Source organism: Protopterus annectens, chromosome 9.part0 (assembly GCF_019279795.1).
Source record: "Protopterus annectens isolate FY-2018-M chromosome 9.part0, PAN1.0, whole genome shotgun sequence".
Taxonomy (NCBI): Eukaryota; Metazoa; Chordata; order Ceratodontiformes; family Protopteridae; genus Protopterus; species Protopterus annectens.
Window position 1 is genome coordinate 161,933,108 of NC_056743.1, and position 22,943 is coordinate 161,956,050.

Consider the following 22,943-nt stretch of genomic DNA (forward strand, 5'->3'; position numbering starts at 1 on the left):
TTACTGAGACATCCTTCAACTCTGTTGAGACCTGGCTGAAAAAAAAAACAGCTTATCCTTACCCCCTTCTCCCAAAAAAATAAATTGCTATTCTTTCGTCCTAAATCAGTTAACCATATCAAATCTTCCTTTACCATAACATCCTTAAACAATACCCCCATTGAAGTTGAAACTAACCCCAAACTACTTGGTGTCACCATAGATGAGCAACTAAAATTTGATCCACGTATTAACAATTGCATCAGAAAAACCCACCAGAAGCTAGGACGCCTGTACAGAAATAACAGATTCTTTACCACTGAAGTTAGACTTAGTCTTACCCATGTCTATCTTCTTCCTTGTCTAACCTACTGCTCCCAAATACGTACTAATGTAAACTCAACTCTACTTAAGAAATTAGAAACTACCTATCACAAGGTAGCCAGATTTGCAGCCCAGCACTCATATAAAACTCATCACTGTCTCTCTCTCTCTCTCTCAAATACTTAAACTGGCTTGAATTACCCCACCAGCTACTCCAAATGATACACTCCATCCTTTATCAACCATCTTTCTGGCCAGCTCTATCATCTCTGATATCCTACTACTCTCCTACCAGACAACTCAGAAGTGCAAACCTAGACCTACTAAAGGTTCACTAACCTAATACTAAGACTGGCAAAAACTTATGTAGCTACTACTCCTCTATTACATGGAACAGACTCCCTCTTGACACAAGAAACTTGGCAAACCCTAAACAATTTAAACTAGCTACCAAAGACTACTTAAAAAACATTGGACCTGTCACTGCTCACACCCTCCCTGACAATAATCCTCCCATCTAGCCTTTAGAATAACTATTATTGTGCCTAATTTTAATTGTTATTCAACCTGCTTTCTTAAATTATTGTATAACTTAATGACTACTGAAATGTTGATTGTATTATCTTTAATTGTAATTCAACCTGCTTTCTAAATTATTGTTTTAACTTGAGGACCACTGAAATGTTTGATTGTATCTACTTTAATATTATCTGTCAAGCTCCTGTTTCTCAAATTACTAAATGTGTTATGGCTACTGTAATTGGCTTATATGTATTGGAGCTTTTCTCCCCGGGCCTCTGTTGAAAAAGGGCTTTTGCTCAGTTGGACACTCCAGGTCAACAAATGTAAAATAAAATAAATAAATAATAAAAGGTTGAGTGAGTTGTTCAATATGATGGCTGCTCAACCTGTTTTTGTTTCCTTAATCTATCTAGTCTAAGTAAATTATAGCCTGATGTTAGCATCTCATCTTTGATTTATTTTTTGAGCCACATTTCAGTGACTATTGCTATACATGGAGAATGGTAGCAATCTAAGCATGAAAGTCTAGTAGTTTGTAATGGTTCTAAAATTAATGTTAAAAAAGTGAAGGCCATGAGGTTTTGAGGATTGTTGTGTGTTGATAGATGTGTTGAAAGTGATGGGCCAGGGTTTAGATGAATATTACCACACTGCTTTAGAAATGTGAGGAAGTAGAAGTCTGATGGAGGCCACTTGAATTTATTTTTAGGCATAGCTTTTCAAGTATGGTGTTATCACTTAGGTACTGAATACAGAGTTGGTGGATAAGGGTAGAAGTGAACCATGTGGGAGCTATTGGGACTTATGGATGGATGGAGTTGTGCATTTGTAACTGTGTGCCTGTGGTTGGCTTGTGTGAAGTTTGAGCTGATTAGAGGTTACATGGGCTTAGAATATGAGAAGTCAGAATAAGGAGATGAATTAGCATTATAGTTGAGTGAGATATAATTGTTGTTTTGGCTAAAGAGATTCCAAATAAGTCTGTAAGTAGGAAGTGAAAAGTGAGGTAGAATGAGGCAGATTAGAAGTTGGTGAAGTAGATATGCGATACTAAGGTGGCTGTGAAGGTTAGTAGGCGTATGATATATACAGGTGTGCAAGTTGGTGGAACAATAGTATAAGAATTGTGTTAGTGGAGTAAGATGTTAATGTAGAAAAACTGAGAATTGTGGAAGGAGATGTTTAAGAAGAGAGAGGGTTGTGGTGAAAGGAAGTTAATGCTTAAAACAAAAGGGGCATGTTAAATTAAGGAGTGTTTGAGCTAAGGATAGACAGTTAAGGTCATACTTGAGGGGAACAGAATATTGAATTAGTGTTAGCAAGTGGGATGGTTATTCCATGCAAGGGTTATGGCATGTAGCTTTCTTATCTGGTAAAATATGGGTGAATAGGCAATAGATAAAGCATAGTGAAGGAAGATGATCTGAAGATGTAAATCGGAGCAGTTACAAGATAGATATAGCTGGGAGGTGGGGGTAGTGATGTTATGATGTAATAAAGTAAGGATTATGTGAGAGGTGGAGCATTTGTGGTATAAATCTATTGGAGGAGGGGATGGGTGGGCAGAACTTAGTGATAGGGTAGAGGAGCAAAGTTAGGGTGAATGTCATGGGGCCCTACTGGTCAATAGACCAAGGCACAAGAGAAACACAATATATGAAGGTGTCATTATGTAAGTAAGTGATCCAAGTATTTGGGGTTTTAATTTAGGAGTATTTGCTGTGATGCCACTGACATTTGTGATAAGAAGAATGAAATACAATGAGTGTACACAAGAAGAAAGAGATGAGTATGTTGCACACAGGCACATTCATGTATATACATACCTGTGTATTATCTATCATCTATCTGTATACACGTGTCTGTTTGTGTGTGTGTGTATATATATATATATATATATATATATATATTTTATATATATATATATATATATATATATATATAGACATATATATATCAATTTGTGTATGTTCGTGTGTGAATACATTATATCACATGCATTCACACCGTCACACGTACTAAATAGCTCTTAATCTCTTACCTGCAAGGTCAGGGTCAAGTCCAGAAACAATCAGGGACATTTTTTTAATATTAGTGCTACTAACGACCAGTTAAAGAGAATGTGAATTAACATGCGTTTTCTGAAGTAAAATTAGTGTACAACGCTAACTGTTGTGATTACTGCAAAATATAATCTCTCCATCACCACATTTTCTCCCAGTCACCGCCTCACGTATATGAACATTTGCATAAAAAATGCAGGGGATTAACTAAGCATGCGCAATACACGAAATTAAGCAACTCGGTCAGATTTGAGCGCGCCCTGACACGTATCTGTGCGTACATTCGTGTTTAGGCAATAATGCTCAAGGACTCTGTTCAGGCACGGCGGGGGCCACTAGTGTGATGCAGTATAATGCGATATAGTAGTATGTATACTAATTAAAATGGTACAGTACACTGATTCGCTCCTTATTCTCTATATAATTGAAATTATGTTTAATTTCAGGGAGAACAGGCAATAGTGCAGCTGCATAGCTCTCAACCAATCAGGGATAAAGCTCCAGAATCAGGGACAAATCCATAAATAATTAGGGGCAAATACAGAAATAATCAAGGACAATTAGTGACACTTTTAAAATAGTAATATTATTAACTTGAAGCATTGACATTCTTGGGCTTGTTGTTCTTTTTCTTGTAATATTTTTTTCTGTCAGGATGTCAATTTGACAGAATAAGGAAATGTGAATTAATATACATTTCCTGAAGTAAACGGAGTCTATAAAGTTATTGGTTTTATTTATTAAATGTAATTCAGCACTTATTCTGCAAAAACAGTTTTAGTAGGGATTAAGAGTGACGTGACAGAGATAACATTTGAGTCAAAATCGGGGACGTCCTTGAAAATTAGAGGCAGTTGTGAGGTAGGGATGAAAGTGCCACAAATGTAAATATTTAGGGATTCTGAAAGGCAGCACGAATTGATAGCCAATACTTAGCGCGTGAAATTATTACTATTATAGTGGTTAAATAGTGCCCTCTAATGGTTTTATGATGCATATTTCCGGCAAACTGTTATACAAGCTTTTGTGCGAAGGGGAGGGGGGATTTCGGACCCCATGTTTATGTAAGAGCGCGCGGCTTTGTGAACTACGGCGACTGCTGCTGTGGATTTTAGTTGCTTTTTTGAATTTCCGTCTGTGACTTTGAGAGGCCCAGGGGACTCGGGAACTAAACTGGTAATGTGTAGCATAGCTGCATACTAGGACTTGGAAGAGCTTGGCATGGCATATGGTTAATTTGGAATAGGGTGGGTTCATATGATGTAAGAGTAGCGCAAATGTACCCTGGTGCAGGTAAAGAGGCAGCTTTATTAGAAGTCTGCTCTGTAATTGTTTTATGATTGCTTTAAGTAACGTCACAGTTGACCATAAAGTTGTCAGCGCTGCACATAGTTTTATTATTTGTACTTTGTTTTACTACAACTTGTATGTTTTGTTTGTGGTCCCGGTTGTACCCATCTGTCGTGCCCGTTTTGCCAGAGCCCAGACGGAAAGTTGTTTCCGGGATCTTACATGTGGAGATTTTAAGTATCAGTTGTTCTAGTAGCCTATCATGCCTGTGTGTGCATCGCATGTTTATGATGTTATGAGTCCTAGTCGTCCAGCCGTAGAAAAAGAAAACGATCTGCATGCATTTATTGGGGCAGGGAGCAAGGTGGTCAGTGGTCAAATGATTATCGAAACACGAGACTTCTGGATCTGGGCAGCCCAGGCATCCATTGAAGAAGTCTAGTTATATTTTCTTTGGTCTTGCAGTAAGTTAAAACAGTGCTAGAACAGTATTGTAGAAACCGATGTTTACGGATTATAGCTGAAAGGATAAATCTGGGACGATCGTTTAGTGGACACTAGTTTGACCTTAGTATTTGCCTTTCTGCTTCAGCCTAACTGGTTGCAGAATTTGGGTTGTAAGTATGTCAGGTATGAGTTTACTTCCTTATTTATGCGTTTGTAAGTGAATTGACCGCAAAACCCTTTTGCCATCTCCTGGGCTCCCCCATAAGTAGCAGTTGAATAATGAATACTTCTTTTTTTACCAGAATATCCCACCCGCCCATTTCCCAACATTCCTTCCTTACCCCAATTGAACACAGCAGATTTGTTTGCCTACGAGATGTTTTACCCAAGATCAGGGCAGAAGCTGTTCAGGCAATCATGAGGGTACTTTATGCCCTCTTGTCCATCCCAACAGTGATGAGATCTGTAATGACCTAACTTCACCCTTGGGCAGGGGGATGTGTCATCCATATCCCTGCAGAGAACAGCAATGCCTTCACAATTCAAGTGCATACTTCTGCACACCTGCATCAATGGCTGCTATCTCTTAGTGAGCCTAACCCTCATCCCCAGGTCACATGTTTACATCATCAACCCCCATCCTCCAAGGGCTGTGAGAGAACATGACCAGCTCCCCCTCACCAAGATGGACAAATCTTCCCACCAGGGTGGACACATCCATCTTCCGTTGACTGCTGTGTCAAGCACTTCAGCCACTCATAAAATTTGTATCATCAGTGTGGACCATAGTCTGGGCTTCTCATTTTACACCACAAGGGCGGATTAGCAGTTGAAAAAAAAAATAAACACAAAAACCCTCAAAAAAGGCTCTGCAGCCCAGTCAGACTAACCCGGTTAACTAATGTTAAATAAATAAATAATAAATAATAAACACAATAAACAAAACAGTTGAACATTCAACAGAACATGCTGGAGGCAGAACACCTCACTGGCACTTTTCAAGAGAAATCTTGATGAGTGGATGGGAAATAGAAAGTTCACCCTGGGGATCACTCCACTGGCTCTACTTGATAGAGGCACCGGGAACTAACGGTGGCATGAAGCCAGGGTACTTCTATGGGCTAGGCTTGTAAAGGCTCCAGAGCCATTGGCCTAGTACACACATATGAACAATTCATATTCTTAAATACAGCAAAGCAAAAGTCGTGTTTACTGTTTAAAGTATAAAAACTAAAAAAAGAGATTGGGGAAGATGAAGTATTGTGTAGATTAGCAATGCACAGCAAAGAGTAGTTTTTGTAATATATGTATTCAGTTAAAGTTAAGGCACATAGCACCTAAACTACAAGCTTATCATCAGCAACACTTCGTCTAACGCCAGTACTCTGAATAAATTTTCCCAAATCAATTTCAGCAAACGTTATGAGTAAATATTTTTTGTAGGGAGCAAGCCCCCTGCACAACTATGTGGCGGAGATACATCCCTGCTATTTCCCGACCTTAAATACACCTGCTCTGAGGTCACACTGCAATGGAGAGCAGGGAATTCTCACTTTCAGCAAAACATTTTTGCTGAAATTTCATCTATCCAGATGCCACCAACACACTGATTGGCTCCTCTCTGACTTAGTACATATTTCTGCATGTGGTGTCTTAAAATTTATTCATTCACAGTTCTGTTGTATAGTGCATGAAATGCAAGAAGAGACTGTGACAAGAAGAGACAAGGAACATACAATCTAATGTTGTTAATCTTCTTCCCATTCATTACTGATGGGTTATCGGTTCTGTCCTCGAACCGAGTCGGCCTTGTAGCAAGCTCGCATTAGCCAAAAAACTCTCAAACTAAGTCTCTACCCAGAATGCCCCTCTCCCTGTTACCTCAGATCTCGTTTGCCACGTAACAGTATAGCCGCGTTTCAGAAGAGCTCTCAGCTAAGTACATTTTATTTAAAATATAGTGCTATAATCTATGGGGTTTCTATATTTTCTCTCTTTCTTTCGATAAATAGTTACTCTACCCACTTATATTTACTGTCAGTATCTTCTAAAGTACCATCGTTGGTATGGCCCTTTTTCCCTGAGTTGTTTCCCTCTTTTTCCGTTTACTTTTAACTCTTAGCAATAATAACAGTGGATTCCAAGGGATACTTGGATGTTTTTCTTTCTTGGGCTTGTTCTTTTTCTTGTAATATTTTTCTGTCAGGATGTCAAAAAAAAAAGGGGGGGGGGAATCAGGGAATGTCAGGATTTAAACTGTATTTTTATGTAAATGTAAATTACCTAATCATGACTTCTTTTACGATTATGTGTACTGTTGGGTTGTGTCACATCTCTCTATACATCCTCCAGTGCGACATCTGTCTGTTTTTTTTTTCAACCAGCACCCTCTTTATGTGTATGAAATAAATCCTGAAAGGAGTACTAAGGTCTTCCTTTTCCAGCAGCATTTTATCTATTACGGAGGTCTCAACCCCTCCTATTAAAAGCGAAGAGGTTCCACTCAGACACTTTTCACCATCGGGTGATGAGGACAAACCGTTTTGGTTCCAGTATATATACCTCAGCTCCGAGTCTCTTCACCGAGCATATTGAAACCTTTGGAACCATTGACAGCTTCAGCACAGATATAGCCCCTGGAACCAATCATCCAATGTACTACCACCTTGGTTCCAGTAGCTGCCTTGGCTCTGAGCTTTTCCTTGGCACCGAGCATGTTGAAACCTTTGGAACCATTGCAGGCTTTGACACAGATACAACACTTGGAACCGATCATTCAGCTCACTATCACTTTGGTTCCAGTAACTACCTTGGCTCCGAGCCTCTCCCTCGGCACCGAGCATGTTGAGATCTTTGGGAACCATTGCCAGCTTAGGCACAGATACGCCCTTTGGAACCGATTATTCAGCTCACTAACATTTGGTTCCAGTGGCCACCTTGGCTCCGAGTCTCCCCTTAGCACCAAGCATGTTAAAATCTTTGGAACCATTGCCAGCTAGGCACACATACATCCTATGGAACCAATCATTCATCTCACTAACATTTGGTTCCAATAGCCACCTTGGCTCCGAGTCTACTCTCGGCACGGACCATGTTGAACCCTTTGGAACTATTGCCAGCTTTGGCTCACCCCCGGCACCCTGCCAACTTTGACACAGATACAGCCTTTGGAACCGATCATCGAGCTCCATCCAACTTTGATTCCAATATCCTCCTCGGCTACGAGTCTATCTCTCGGCTCCTAGCTTGTTAAAACCTTTGGCATCTTTGCCATCTGTGGCACCGACACAACTTTTGGACCCGATTATCGATTCTTTTACCCCTTCGCTTCAAATAGCTACCCCGGCTCCGAGTCCCCTCGGCGCAAAGCATTGTTTTTCATAACACCTTTGACACCAGTTTTAAAGCTAGAAACTTTGGTACTGTCAGTCTTGACACCACAGACCCGATATCCTCCTTCTATAGACTCGTCCCTAGGTCATGTATACAGGACATGAGACACACTGCTTTCTCTTCCACAACATGTGGTGCACCCTGTGGACCAGCTTATAGCAGCCAGGAAGTTATCCACTCCTTCCAAGATCCATTCAGATCTGAAGTCTCCTGCTGTGACACATTTTCAGCATCCATTACCTCAGCACTGATACACCTCAGTCCACCGTCCTTATGGAGCCAACCCCTCCTCAATCTGGGTATTAGAGGACGAGAGCTTTGGGTTGAGGCACAGAACCTTTCTCCTCCTTTCTGCCCTCTGTATGGGGAGTCCTTGGCGAAAGACACGGATTATGTTCTTGGGAAGGGACCCCCTCTGTCACCTTCTTCGGAGTCGCCCTCGAAACCCGGTAGCAGCAGGTGGTTAGAAACCCAGCAACCCTTTGTCCGAGGGGCCCGTGTTTCTACAGGCTTTTCGCACCAGCTCATCGTGGCTGAGCGCATGAAAGAGCCCTCACACCTTTGACACTTTTCTCCGTATACTGGACAAATACTTTTCCCCTGTGGACAGTCAGCATTGGCCCTAAGGGTTACCAGTTGACGCTATGGCTCTGACAGTGGCCACTAAGAAGGACGTGACTGAAGTAAAAATCCTACTGTTCATCCACACAACAGGAGAGTCCTGGGTGGTAGCCATACTGGGAAAGTGGGCTTTCCTTCACAGATGTTTCTGTACAATCAATGAACTATTTGGCAGTTGTCACTAGGCTTCAGAGGGACCTGATAACGGAGCTATCTGGATCACTCATAGGACTGTTGTCTGACGAGGTCAGAGACAAGTGGACTTGGAATCAATGCTTAATCCGCTCATGCAGTTGAACCCACATCCAACTAAAGGAGTGGCTGGGGCAGCAGATTCGGGCTTTGTCATGACACGTCATGCCTGTGTGCGCATTTGTGACTTTGGGGACTCCTTCAATTCTTCTTTGTATACCTCCCATTAAAGCATCATCCCTTTTCGGTTCCAAAGCAAAGGACATAGGTGCTAATTAGACGGAACACTATGTCTGCTGTAGGTGTATATCCTTTAAGAATCACTGAAGTGGAAAATTGGGGCACAGAATTTTAGTCTTTTCATGCCCCCCGTGGTGTTGATACCCCCAAGGACAAAGGTGGTAACATTTATGGAATATGTCATTACTCAGGCAGAAAGGGTCGCCATAATCAGACTACAGGGATCCCCTCTCCAGACAACCTTATCAGCGTTCCTGAGGAGCATTCCTATCCTTTTCCTTCGGAGCCGATCATGTTGTTTTTCTCTTTGCACCAAGTGGCCTTGCTCTCTTTTGCCAACGTTGGCTGCAGACTATCACCAGAGCTTACTTCATTCCCTATTTTTCTTCTTAAAATAAATAAATAAATGGTGATGATAATAATAATAAATATATATATATATATATATATATATATATATATATATATATATATATATATACATACATACATAAAGGGTTATCCAATCTGTTCCATCAGACCAGCACAGATCTGGATTCTAATCAAAATTCTTTTTGGTACCTAAAAAGACAGAGGACTGGAGACCTATTCTGGGTCTCAGCAATACAAACAACTTGTCAACCAAACTAAAATTCCGAATGGTCATGGTTCAGCCCATTCTGCCCTTTTTTGGGACGAGACAATTGGATGTATTCAATACATCTCCCGGATATGTATTACCATATCAAGATGGATAAATGCCCCAGACGTCTACTCAGCTTCCTTCTAGGGTCTAGTCACTATCTTTCATGCCCTGCCGTCCGGCCTCACTACAACCCCAGTGTGCACATGGAATGTGTTGCAGACAGTGATCACAAATCACTTGAATCTGCAAGGACTCTGGGTGTTTCCATATTCGGATGACTGGTTCCTCACCCCCCCCCCCCCGCCGAGCCTCCCAGTAACTGCATTATTTCATACTCTCTCTCTAGTGTGACTCTTTGGAATTATTATACATTGGGAAGAGTCAAAGCTCACTCCTATGCAACAGATAGTCGTTGGTGCTGTTTTCAACACCCAATCTTGTCTAGTATTGCTCCCAGATCTCAGGCTACAGAGTCTCACACTCCAGCTCCAGCTGATACTCTGACAAACGACAGTCTCAGCCGGGGAAGTACTTCATATCCTTGTTTCAGTGGGAGCTTCGATCCCTTTCATGCTTCTAGTGAAGCTACATACGTGGATCCTGTCATGGCTCCTTCTTCTTTGCAGTGCTTCCTCGACTATCACTCTCTCTGTTATCAGATTCCAATATCCATTTCTTGCAAACACTGCTTCTTTGGTGGATGACGCCAAATGCAGTGCTTTAGAGTCACTCATTGTAACCTCTTCAGTCAGCAACCATGGTGACCATAGATGCTTCCCTGATCGGGTGGGGAGCCGTTCTCAGGAAAAGACAGTCTAAGGCACATGGTATTCCTCAGAAATGTTCTGGATCAAAGAACAGTGCTGTTAGCGTTGCAGACCTTACATCTGGCTCTTCCCTCTGGGACTTTTTGAAATTCAGTCAGACAATATGTTAGTGGTGTAGTATTTCCACAATCAAGGTGTAACCTTCTTCTACCTTATGAGGCAAAACCAATGAATTTTTTGGTTATCGGCGATAGCTTCTAACTGTTTATGATATCACACATCCTTGGGAGTTCCACTGCAATTACGGACATCTGAGCAGAAGTTTTCTACAGCTTCACGAATGGTCCCTCAACCCTGAGGTGGAGATTGAAATATTCAGCCACATGGGCCAACCCTGCTGAGATCTCTTTGGCTCTCTTGGCTCTCTTTCTAACAATGAGCATAACATTGGTTGAAATGCAAAGTAATTCTCAGACCTCCCTTCTGGTCTCGACAAGTGTGGTCCTTCCTTTCTTCGGCCTAGCCTGGTATGTCTGCCTTGGACACTGGCTCCCCTTCCAGATTTGATAGCTCATCCCCTCTTTTGCCTTCCGTTTATGCAAAGCCTTCCTTAAAGGAATTTCCTCATATCAAGCTATCTTTTAGATAACTCCTAGAGCCTTGGGACCCTTACTCTAGTTCTTCACTCCTTGACACAAAAAAGTTTGAACCAGCCATGAAACGTGGCATAAAATTTTAGTTTTGGAAATGGTTATTTTTGACAGCCTTCATGTCTGCCAGAAGAATCTCAGACTTGCAGACCTTGGGTATAAAGCCCTCTACCCGGTTTTCATAAAGACAGAGTATCATATCAGAAACATCCATCCTTTCTCCCCTAAGTTATTTCTAATTCCTTCTGGGAACCAGATTCACTTTCACTCCTTAGATGTACACAGGCAACCAATTTTTACCTAGATGGGACTAAATCTATACGCAAGTCAGACCAACTTTTCACTTCCTTTATGGCTCAAGGAAGGGATTTGCTGTGTCAAGGTCGCCTTATCAAAATGGCTCAGAGACTGTATTTCCTTTCTTGCTCATGTACGAACGAGCCTGGACCTCATAATATCAAGCCACATTCAACTAGAGCTATAGCAACCTCTGTAGCTTTCAACTCCAGAGCCTCTATGGACATCTGCACAGTAGCCATTTGGGCTAAACCACACACCTTCCTCAAACATTATAAGTTGGATTTGGTCTCCAGGGGAAGAGCTGTCTTCGGCTCAATGGTGCTCAAGAATATTCTTCCATAAGGGCCACCCAGGTTCCTCAAGGTAGCTTGGGATTCTGTCCCATCAGTGATGAATGGGAAGAAGATTAACCACATTAGATAAAGAAGTTATATCTTACCATAATGTTCCATCTTTGTTTTTGATTTTCTTCCATTCATCACTTCCCACTCTCTGTCCCCCTCCATACGCTCCTGGGGGATGCTTTGGGTTTATGTGATACCTTAGGTTATTTGCGCAGAAGTGGCCTGCGCTTTACTTATTTTTCTCTAGCAAACTCGATCTGAGGTAACAGGGAGAGGGGCATTCTGGGTAGATACTTAGCTCGAGAGTTTTTTGGTGAGCTTGCTACAAGATCGACTCGGTTCCGAGGACGGAACCGATAACCCATCAGTGATGAAAGGAAAAAGATCAACAACATAGATGGAACGTTATGGTAAGACATAACTTCTTTTTCATGGGCATAGGTTCATAGTTAAATACTAGGTGCGTGGTCTAGTGAAACATTTAGAAGCTGAGCTCAGTTTCCCATTGTCCCAGGACACTATCTTGTTGATTTATTTGCTCAGAGTTGCATAGTAGATGTATAGAGACTATGAGAATCGCCTCTGAATTATAGAGAAAAATTCATTAACAGTTCATTAACTTAATCTTCTATGCTAACTGCCAGGCATGTAATAATTATTTGCTAATCAGGTAGGTGAACTGATCCATTGCAGACCATTTCAGCCACAATAATAAATATAATACACGTGGGCAGTTTACCCATCACTGTTGGGACAGAATCCCAAGCTACCTTGACATTGGTTATCCCTAACCGATACATTATTGATATGAAACCTGAGAACCTGGTGAAAATTTGCACATTAACTAGAAGTCAGGATTGTACTACACATCCTTAAACTTTGAGATGTGAACTGTAACCAAAGACGTCATCATCATCATCATCATCATCAACCCCCCCCTTCCCATTTTTCTTCATGGGATTAGGGTGTTGTGTTAATTGTCGCCATCGGTCTTGATTCAATGCTACATTCCTGTCGTCTTCGACACTCATGCCTGACTGTCACAGATCTTCTCTCGCACAGTCCACCATCCACCTCTTTGCTGGACGTGCTTGTTTCCTGCTGCCTTCTTCCTGTCTGTCCCATATCTTCGCCAGATTGTCTTCTGCTTTTCTACACATATGCACAAACCACCGTAATCTGTTTTGTTTGATCTTTTCTGCAATTGGAGCTACTTTTGCTTCTGCTCTTATAGCCTCATTTCTTTGTCTGTTATACAGTGTGCATCCTACCACCCTTCTCAGGCACTTTATTTACATCATCTCTAGGAACCTCATCTGCTCTGCCTTTACTGCCCACATTTCTGTACCATACAGTAGTACTGGTCACAGCATTGTTTTGTACACTTTACTTTTCAGCTTCTTTGTTATTCTTCTGTCATACACTACACCTGACATGGTATGCCTGTTGGCTGCAGCCCTTGTGATTCTAGCTTTGACCTCTTCAGTGAGACCTCCCTTCTCATCCACCACCCCTCTCAGATACTTGAAGTTATTAACCTGTTCCACTATTTTCCCTTCTACCTCAGTTCTCAGTTTCTACTGATTTTCCAAATTTGCTGCCATTACCACTGTCTTAGCTGTACTTAGTTTCATTCCATGTGCCTTCAGTTTTGCATTCCATTCCCCTATCATGCCACATCATCTGCATGCAGCAACTTTGTTCATCTGTCCCCCCCAACCTGTTTGCTGATGTAGTCCATCAACACTGTGAACAGCAGTGGGCGCAGATCTGAACTCTGGAGCATACTGACTCCCACTGGGAACCCCTCTTTGAGACAGAACACTGTTCATAATTGGGCCACTCGGTCCTTGTGCATAGCTTGCACTAATTCTACCAATGTTTCTGGGGCTTCAATCCACTGCAGTACTGCCCTTGTCATATGCTTTCTCCAAGTCTAGGAATGCTTCGTTGGACTCTCTTCCTCATCTTTAACTTCTCAACTATCTGTTTCACTGCAAACATCGGGTCAGTTGTGCTGCATCCTGATCTGAATCCAAACTGCTCATATCCCAAGTACTATTCTTACTTCTTCTAGTGTGGGCTCCTCTTCTCTCATCATAAGTGTGTCTGTGGCAGTACAGCTAATGTGGGGTTTTCTTCATTCAGAAGCTGGTGGAAGTACTCCTTCCATCTACCTTTGATGTCCTGTGGACTGGTGAGCAAGTTGTTGCTGGCATCCCTTACAAAGGGGGTCTGAGTGTCTTCTTTATCTTTCTGTCTTTGTCTTGCACCCTGATATAGTTTCTTTGTGCCACCTGCTGAGTTATTTTCCAGAAGCTGGTAGAGTGCTTCCGATGTCTGGTTCTTTGTTATTGCAATTTCTTTCTTACCTTCTTTGTTTGCCAACCAGTATTCCTTCCTAGTCTGGTCCATTTTTTCTATTTCCCACTTTTCCTGTACTATTTCTTTTGATGACTTCCTGGACTTCTGCATTCCACCACCAGCTTCCCTTATGTATCTTATTTCCCTACCTAGCTCAGCCACATATCTGTTCCTCCTCTTCTTGTGGTGCTAGAGCACTGAGTAATTCCTTGGACTGTTGTACTTTCTTTCAAGTCAGCTTCCAGGTCTTTAGCTTGGTCTCTGTTGACCTTAGAGCCTGCTTGCAGCTGATTGTGGCAACCAGTGGTTTATGCTATTGGGTGACAGTTTCACTGGGAGTCACTGATTCCACACCAATGCTTTTTTCTTATTAGGAGGAGGTCTGCCTGAGTTGCAAGTTGGCCACTCTTGATTATATCCCTCACTGCCTTCTGAATCTTCTCTCTCACCACAGTTCCTACACAATTTCTAGACTGTCCTCCTCCTGAATAGTAGACAAGTTTCTTTATTGCATTTTTTGTCTATCTTGTCTCTTGGATACATGGGATGTCCAGTTTCCTCTATCATGTCATCCACTTCCAAGCTACGTCCTCTCAGTGAACCTACATTGAGTGTAGCAATTCGTAGTCCATGTTGATTGTTTTTTCGTCCAGCTTTCGCTCAATAGAGCTATCTGTTTCCCAGGTTGGCAGCTGGATACCAGCTGGCCAGTAGCTTATTGGCCTAGGGCTGCTGGGTTTTATGGCAGGCACACACTGGCCAGTAAGGGCACATACAGCCTTCCCACTGTTAGCATGGATACCTGTTGTAAGTCAGATCCTCAACCCACTTATTACCGAATCACCTAGAGCCATATTTTACACTGTCAAGTGGCTACACCTGCTAGGTGTTCAGTCTGTGATCTGTGTTCTCCTGTCATGGAGATATTGCACACCACAGTAGATGCCGAATGCAGTTGGTCTTTACAACTCTTCTCCCAGCAGGGCACCATATAGAGTCTGTGCTGGTACTCGCAGCTCCTTTAATTGGTGAGTTTGAGATGGAAACACTCAGCATGTTTTTCAGAGGTGGGAAGAACTCCACAAAGACATAGGGAGAACATGCAAACTCCAAACAGGCCTCAGCTGGAGGTCAGGCTCAAACTTTGTACTTTGTGCATCATAGATTAAGACCTTAACCATTATGTCAACTTTCCAGGCCAGTTGTAGAAGTATTAGATCAGAACTGGTGAGTTAGCAGGTTCTTTGCATGCCAAATGCATTATTTTCTTTGTGGAAGAGTCATGATGAGTTTCCAAGATGCATTATGGTTCAGCCATGTGCTCACCTGTTTTTCCTCCATGGCTCTTTTGCCTTTAGAGGTAACCCTAGAGCCTTTTGAGTATTACTCCCATGTGATGTGAGGCAGACCTTGACTGGCCTTGACCAAGAGAAATCAATTTGACCATGGGAGCAATGGAACAGGATATACCCCAGGATTCACTCACTCACACAGAGGCTCAAGAAAAAAAAATAACAGGTGCTCCCCCCCATACTAAAGGTGGCCTAAGCCCACAAATGGGGGGCGCTTGTTGTAAATGCCTCGGCAGATAGCCTAGTATACTTAAAAAAGTTATATAGTATTCAGATTAAGAAGCCCAGAATGTGCTTGGCTTTGCAAAATACATTCCAGATTTTTTTGGTGTCTTTTCTAATGCATGCTGCCTGGGGGCTGATATTTTAATTAAAATAAATCCAAGTTACAAGATTAATTATTGATGTGTGTAGATCATGAAGTATTGCTTGTGTGGATAGAAGTATCATATTTGTGAATAGGATGAGGTCACATTATTCATGTATTTATTCTTAATTAAATTTAAATTACATTGATGGGCAGGTTTAAGAGAATGCATACGAGTTAAAAAGTGGCATGCTCGTCATAGTACTGAACGGAAAAGGGACAAGATGGCGGAGGTATCCATATCATTGGTATATTGCAGAGAGACTGTTTGATTAAGGAAACAAAATTGTGGTGTAAGGAAAGCATGTTTTGGAACTACAGATGGAAATGCATTGTGGGAAATGTAAAGGGCAGTACTTTGACCTGTACACAAGTAATGATATAGTGTTGTGTTTGATGGTGTAGTAAGGCTAATAATTATCAAGTATATTGGGCAGAAGGAACATTTGCGGTTGAGTAGCAAGATGATGTAAAGGGAAAGAGTATGGGGATAAGAACGGATAAAGCACAAGGGCACACTGTTATCTATGGTTCTCGTGTGAGAATGCAAGAGACACAGGAGCACCATTACATTTTTTATTGCAAACTAATTTGATTTGTAATATTGGTGACACGGTTCTAAACATGATAAACTGATTGCCTAAAGGCTCTGTGTCTGTTTTCATTCTCCTATAGGCTGCTGAGAGGGAACCTTTGCATGGCTTACCAAGCCAAGTGTCTTTGCTACATTTCCTTTCCATCTTGTCTCTTGGATACATAGTACAGAGTAGGCTGGACATCCTTTCATGTCATCAACTTCCATGCTCCATCCTGCCAGTAAACCTACAGCCTGATGCATCTTTTGCACATAAGTAAAACAAACAGCACTAGAAACAATTGATCCATGGATCTGAACTTCACCTGTGATATAAACAGAATGCGCTGGAGGGACAGATATGTTCTCCAAAGGATCCCTGCACTGTGGAATAGGCTCCCCATCCGTATAAAACAGCGTTCCTCCCTGACCACTTCAAACAAAACTATGACAGCTGGATGGAAATCATAAATTTACCCCCAGTCTGGCCCCCACGTTCTTTATGGGCAAAGGCCGTCAATAACAAAAGTATTATTCTTAGTAACAACCCCCACTACAAATCTTTAATTGCCTCCCTTCTAACACTCCCCTCCCATATCGACACTTCGGACCCAAATGACTTTGGGTATACAGCTAGACTTGTGAGGGTTCTAGTGGTCATTAGCGTAGTTACAACCTATGAAACTATAACATGTAGGTAACATTGTTTTGGAGGGCTCGGATGCAGCATGAAATTATAGCAGTAGCTACATCTGGTGGTATATTTGTTGGGGAAGATGATGATATCTGTTCTGTAGCAGAACATAAACTAATATTATCATCCCAGCCTGTTTTACATTGAACATTAGTCACAGTAGAGTATATAATATCACTCACTCTATTGTCATGTGGTGTTCTCTAACAAAACTTAGGCATTTGTTAGCTGACATTTGTATTTTTTTTTGCAGATCTGTACTAGTCGTGATGCCAAAAAAGGAGTTCCCTGGATCAGGTACCAACCAAGGAAAGAGTTCAGGAAAGAGAAAGCGAGATGCTGAAGAGTCTGGTTGCACAGGCCATCTGAAACTGAAAATGAGGAAGACTATGAAGCTTCCTGAGAAATCCAGTAAGTTATTGCAGTAAAAAGCACTTCTGTTTCTGTTTTAGTTATGGTATTGACTTAGCAAAAGCTCTGTGGTGGTAATTTATGTGATGGGAGGGCATTTGTTCCTATTTTATGTGCATCCGAAGAGAAGCAATGTTTTTTGTGAAAGTATGGTTTGAGAGATTAGAATTTCTGTGAGTTTTTATAACTTATGAGAAAGAATGACATTTTTTTAAAGACTGTAGGCACATTTTTAGGCCAAGGGATGATACTGTCATTTTTCCCCTCTCAATGGAATATTTACGTTTTTCACTGTTTCACCCTTTAGTAGTCTGGTGTGGTGGTCTTCAAAAATCAGGACATTTGCTTCTTTGTACAGCTAGATAACTGCTCCTTTGTCACTAACTCTGTGCTTTGTTCATTTATTACTTTCTTATAGCTTTTTGTTATTGACAGTAAAATGTCAGTTGTCAGCAGTGTTAAATATTAAGAATATGCTGTTATTGTGTAGTTCATGGATCATTAACACCATGTAGTGGATGGATCTCTGTCGTTACACTCCAGTAACAGTTACATGCTAGTTAATTGCTACTCTAGAGCAAGACCTAACCTTAACAACACTTAGAAGGGTGCTTAACGATTGTTAAGCATCCCCATGTGCTGTTAACATTGTCTGGCCCTAAAAGCTAGCAGTGCTGGCCAGTAAACAGCAGCAGAACATGAAATGGCTTTGTTTCAACTCCCATTTCTGCCTGCTGTATTACAGACGTTATTTTGAATTAAACTGATTCCCTTAGACAGGGCATATGTAGGGACATCAACCACTTCCCCACTCCCTTACCGAGTTTCAAAGCTGGCACAGTAGTTTTTTTAAACTTACTTTTGTCTAACTAGTACGACATGGTGCAGATAAATCTCCATGCAGTACATGAATTATGATCAGATCTCCTATTGTAAAGTTGTATTATGTGTTCTAGGCATGGATTCCAAGATTCACATCTCAAGCTTCTCTTTCAAGGTGAATTTCTTGGCTTCAATGCCTCAAACAGATAATGTACACTCTTAGAATGTGAGATGTGATCATAATCCCCTATGTAAATCATTAGATGTGTTCAGTGTTTTAAACAGTGTGACTCTATTGAATGTAATTCTCAGGTCACTCATGTCAGACTGTTGAAGCCTAGTGACTGCGTTGTCACTAAATTTCAGTTGAGTGTGATGTCATTACCAGGTGACTGCAGGATTCAGAAGCTTAGAATTCTGGAGCTATTCATAGTACTTTTTTTTTTTTGGGGGGGGGGTCCCATCTGCATCTGAGCTTTGTGCAAAACTTGACAGTCTCTGTCAGTTTCTGGTAAATACAGTGTGAAACAGCAGTTATCACTATTAAGGGAAGCCAAAAGTAAAGATTGTGGGTCTTGGGTGGCATTGCCAACATCATGACATTTGACATTTGAGCACCCATTAATAATGCTTATGGCAGAACAGTGCACATTTCTTGGACATAGCATGTCTTGGTAGCAAATACAAATCTAAAGTTACCAAGTGATGGTCCCAGGATGATTTTTTTTTTGTCTACCGATAAGTCACTGTGCTTCAGTAAATTACCATTTTGACTCTGGTTATTAAGTAGGTATATACAGTACCTAAATCTTTAAAACAAGAAGTACTGTTAAAATATGCTCTGAGAAGGCTTTTGGTGTTAAACATCGACCATTACCTTCTTCTGAGTCCAAAACTCAATGGACCACCTTTACAACCTTGAAGTCTTAACGGTTAATTTGTGGTTCTGCTACCATAATGGGGGCTAAAATGGACAAAAAGTGGATTTTTGTGGGCTTTCAGGGAGTTGAATAGTGAAACAGATTAATTTGTTCATAGTTTTTATGTTGTCCTGGCCCGTGGGTCCTTATAACGCTGTTCCTGCAGTGTAGGAACTAAGAGCCTTCACTGTGGTGAACCTCAGTGGAATGGCAGCAACATCCCCAAAAAGAAAGTCACTTTTTCACATAGGGTGTTTTAGTAGTGTTGCCATGGGTAGGGACAAAAAAAGTAAGGTGTTTAATCCCACAGACAGGCGAGGAAGAGATTGAGTGAGATTGCAGTACCACTGGAGCAGCTGTACTAGTGGGATTTTTTTCACAAAAATCTCACCAAGACGACACTGATATATAGACTGTATTTTGTATAGTGTATGTCCTGGACAGTAGTAGCTTAAAAAAAAAAGCTGGGTGCACAAAACCCAGGATAAAAGTGTCAAATCCTGGTAGGCTCACTGGTGCCAAGAATGGAAAATATCAGTGTAGAATCCTCAAGACATCGAAACATCCCAACAATGGGGCCAGGCCCATGGGGAGGATGGCCCCCTGTTATAGAGGGCAGTACTAGTCCACAAAAATCACAAAAAATGATAGGCCAGAAAAGAGCCATAAAGACGATAGAGTGGACTATTGAGGATAAGAAAGAAATGTATTGCTACTATTACGCAAGTAGCGAGAATTTCCAGAGAGCGGATACACAAAAAGATTAAGAGAGAAATCAGAGAAAAGAAAAACACTTGAACAAGAAAAACTGTCAGAAGCTTCAAAAAATGTGTTCATTAATACAACAGATTTGTGAAAAACATTATATAGACAAGGAAACCTTGGACCGTTTGGAAAAGGAAGCGATTGAGGAAATGTGAAAAATAAAAAGAACAAAATCTAGAAATTTTTGAAAGGTATAAGAAAGAAATATGGTCAAGGGAAAGAAAGATAAATCTGATATGGTGCAATATTTATGCAAAGGAAAAAGTCAAATTAATCAATAAAAAGCAGCCCCAAAGATGTTCGAAGAAAAATACAGGCAAAGGCATCTAGCTATTGGAAATTTCACAATATAAAAATAAGATAAAGTGGGAATGTAGAACAGAAGATTAGTAAAGTAGAACTTAAAAAAAAATAGAAGCTGAAGTTGTGGAATACCTGCAAAGTGAAGGATTTAGTATAGAAAGTCTAACGCAGGTTATATCACAGTATAACACAGAACAATGACTCCCCCAAGCAAGGAGAAATAAGAGGAGCAGGAGACATCTGAAGAAGAGATATGGACAGGGGAAAGAGATTTAATACGGTACAATATTTATGCAAAGGAGAAAGCAAAACTAATCATTACAAAAAAGCAGCACAAAAGATATTTAAATAGAAATACAGGCAAAGGCATCCAGATATGGAAAATTTTACAATACGGAATATAAGAAAACAGAGAGGAAAAGTAGAAAACAAGATTAGTAATGGAGAAGTTAAAGAAATAGAAACTGAAGTGAATGATTTAATGTAGAAAAATCTAATTTTGATAACATCATAGCAGGATAGAACAGTGGACCCCCAAATTAAGGAGAAACCAGTGGAACAGGAAACATCTGCTCAGTTTCCATATGAAGATACTTTGAAGCTTTCCATAGGAAACCACCACAGAAGTTCAGTTGGAGTTGCATAACAAGTGAAGGCACAGGAAACTGGCAACTTTGACACAGTCAGCATTGTGGAGTGATAGGCCAGTGAGTTCCCATGTGAAAGAGCAACAGATGACACAGGATGAAACTGAAGAGAATGCGGCACGGAAGAACCTCTGGAACTTTCTTTAGAATGACTGCAGGAAATAGAGAACAAAGAATGTGCCCTTAGTTTAGAAGATAATCTAAGAGAAGAGTTGCTTGATTTAATAGAGATGAACAGACATATTAAGATCAATGAAAGAAACAGACTGTAGAAACTCAATAAACCCCCAAAATTTAGAAGTTTGATTAAACAAATGAGTACACTAATTAGGATTGTTCATACAGATTCATGTGATATAACATAAGTAAATAGGATATATTACTGTGCAGCTAAATTAATAAATAAAGTCTTACCACAGGGCAGTAAGGGAAAGGAAGGGGAGAAATCAAATGCCATCATGGAAGTATCAAATAGAGAAAACAATAAAGCAATTAAGACTAGGTGTCACTGTTAGAAGAGTATAGAAGAAGAAACAGATGAACAAAAATACTCAGAAAGATAGATGCCATAGAAGCAATGCACAGTATCAGAACAGATCAGGATCTATCATGCACTGTTGCAAGTGATAATAAACTAAAACTATCAGCACAGTCAGAAAACTTAGAAGATATTCAGGCAAATATAAAGGAAAAGTACAACATAAGCAATTTATTGATGACCCAAAAAAGGTTTTTTAGAGAATTGGGGAAACAAGTCAAAAGGAATTGAAACACTACCAAAAAAAGAAATAGATAAATTTTAGAGAAATATCTATGAAGATCCTGTGGAACGTAACAAAGATGCTAAATGGATAGAAGAAGTAAAAGAAAGAATAAGAAGTTCAAGTGTACAGGATATGAAATGGGATGAATTAATGGCCAGAGAGATTGAAACAAAGTTAAGAAAAGCCCCTAATTGGAAAATCCCAGGCCCCGATACAGTACCCAACTTCTGGCTAAAAGTATTAAAATCTTTACATGAAGATTTAGCCATGAGTAAGAACTATTTGTATGTACATCCCAAACACCAACCTGGTTAACAACAGAAAAAATTATGCTTCTACTTAAGAGTGAACCTTCAAGCTATCCTTAAAACTATAGACCAATAACTTGCCTTCTGACACCTATAAACTGTACACTGGAATTGATGCTGACAGAGTTTATGGTTAAATAAAAAACTGGGTAGACTGTGGCCGCTAGCAGGTAACAAATCATGTGCAGCCAAGGTAGAAATCCAGAATACAAGAAGATAAAAAAAAAGAATCTCCAGTTTATTGAGCACTTTCATCCCTGATAGTTGTAGAACTTCATCAGAATGATTTAACATAACCAAACACAAAATGTAAATAATACAACCAGTTAATCAATCAACTATTAACAAGATGCTCATTAAGAACTCCATTACAAAATATTATTGTGCAATGTAAGTTTATTTACATTAATTTTTTTTTACTACTTAAACAGGCAACACAAATTATCTTGTTAAACTCTACCTTTAAGAACAGGCAGAATAAAAACATTTTCATTTAATCCTGGTTCTATTGTGACATTTAGTTGTAATTGCCACCGTAATTCACATTTCTATCTGCAATTCCCACCATCCACCCCAGGTGTCGTTGGAATAATTTCCAGTATACCAAATGTAAACTTCATAACCCTTGGCATTTTAATGAATGTTTATATAGTGCGTTATTTGCATTTTGATTACTAATCATGTATAATTGTTCATGAGTCCGTCTCCTTAGTTGTCTTTCAGTTTTCCCCACATAGTAACAGTTACATGTCTTACATAGAGCTAAGTAAACTAATCCTTTTTTGGCACACTTTCCTTGCCTCAAAAATATGGGATTTGGAGTATTTGGTAATACTACACACTGTTCTTAGTATGTAAAAACATTGTGAACAAAAGCCACACTTAGTGGTCCCTT

At 40.4% G+C, this 22,943-nt stretch overlaps 1 protein-coding gene across 4 annotated transcripts in view; it reads left to right on the top strand.

The window, feature by feature from the left end:
• The first annotated feature begins 3,907 nt into the window (after positions 1 to 3,907).
• DDB2 (damage specific DNA binding protein 2) overlaps positions 3,908 to 22,943 on the top strand; it is a 741,911-nt gene continuing 722,875 nt past the window's right edge. The window contains exons 1-2 of one of the 4 annotated variants that reach the window (XM_044082702.1): positions 3,908 to 4,064; positions 17,362 to 17,519. In XM_044082702.1, coding sequence (XP_043938637.1) covers positions 17,378 to 17,519 — 142 coding nt within the window. In that variant the 5' untranslated portion in view covers positions 3,908 to 4,064; positions 17,362 to 17,377. Of the gene's footprint in view, positions 4,065 to 4,101; positions 4,182 to 17,361; positions 17,520 to 22,943 lie in introns of those variants that run through there. The other 3 variants (XM_044082699.1, XM_044082701.1, XM_044082700.1) reach the window with 3 other exon arrangements.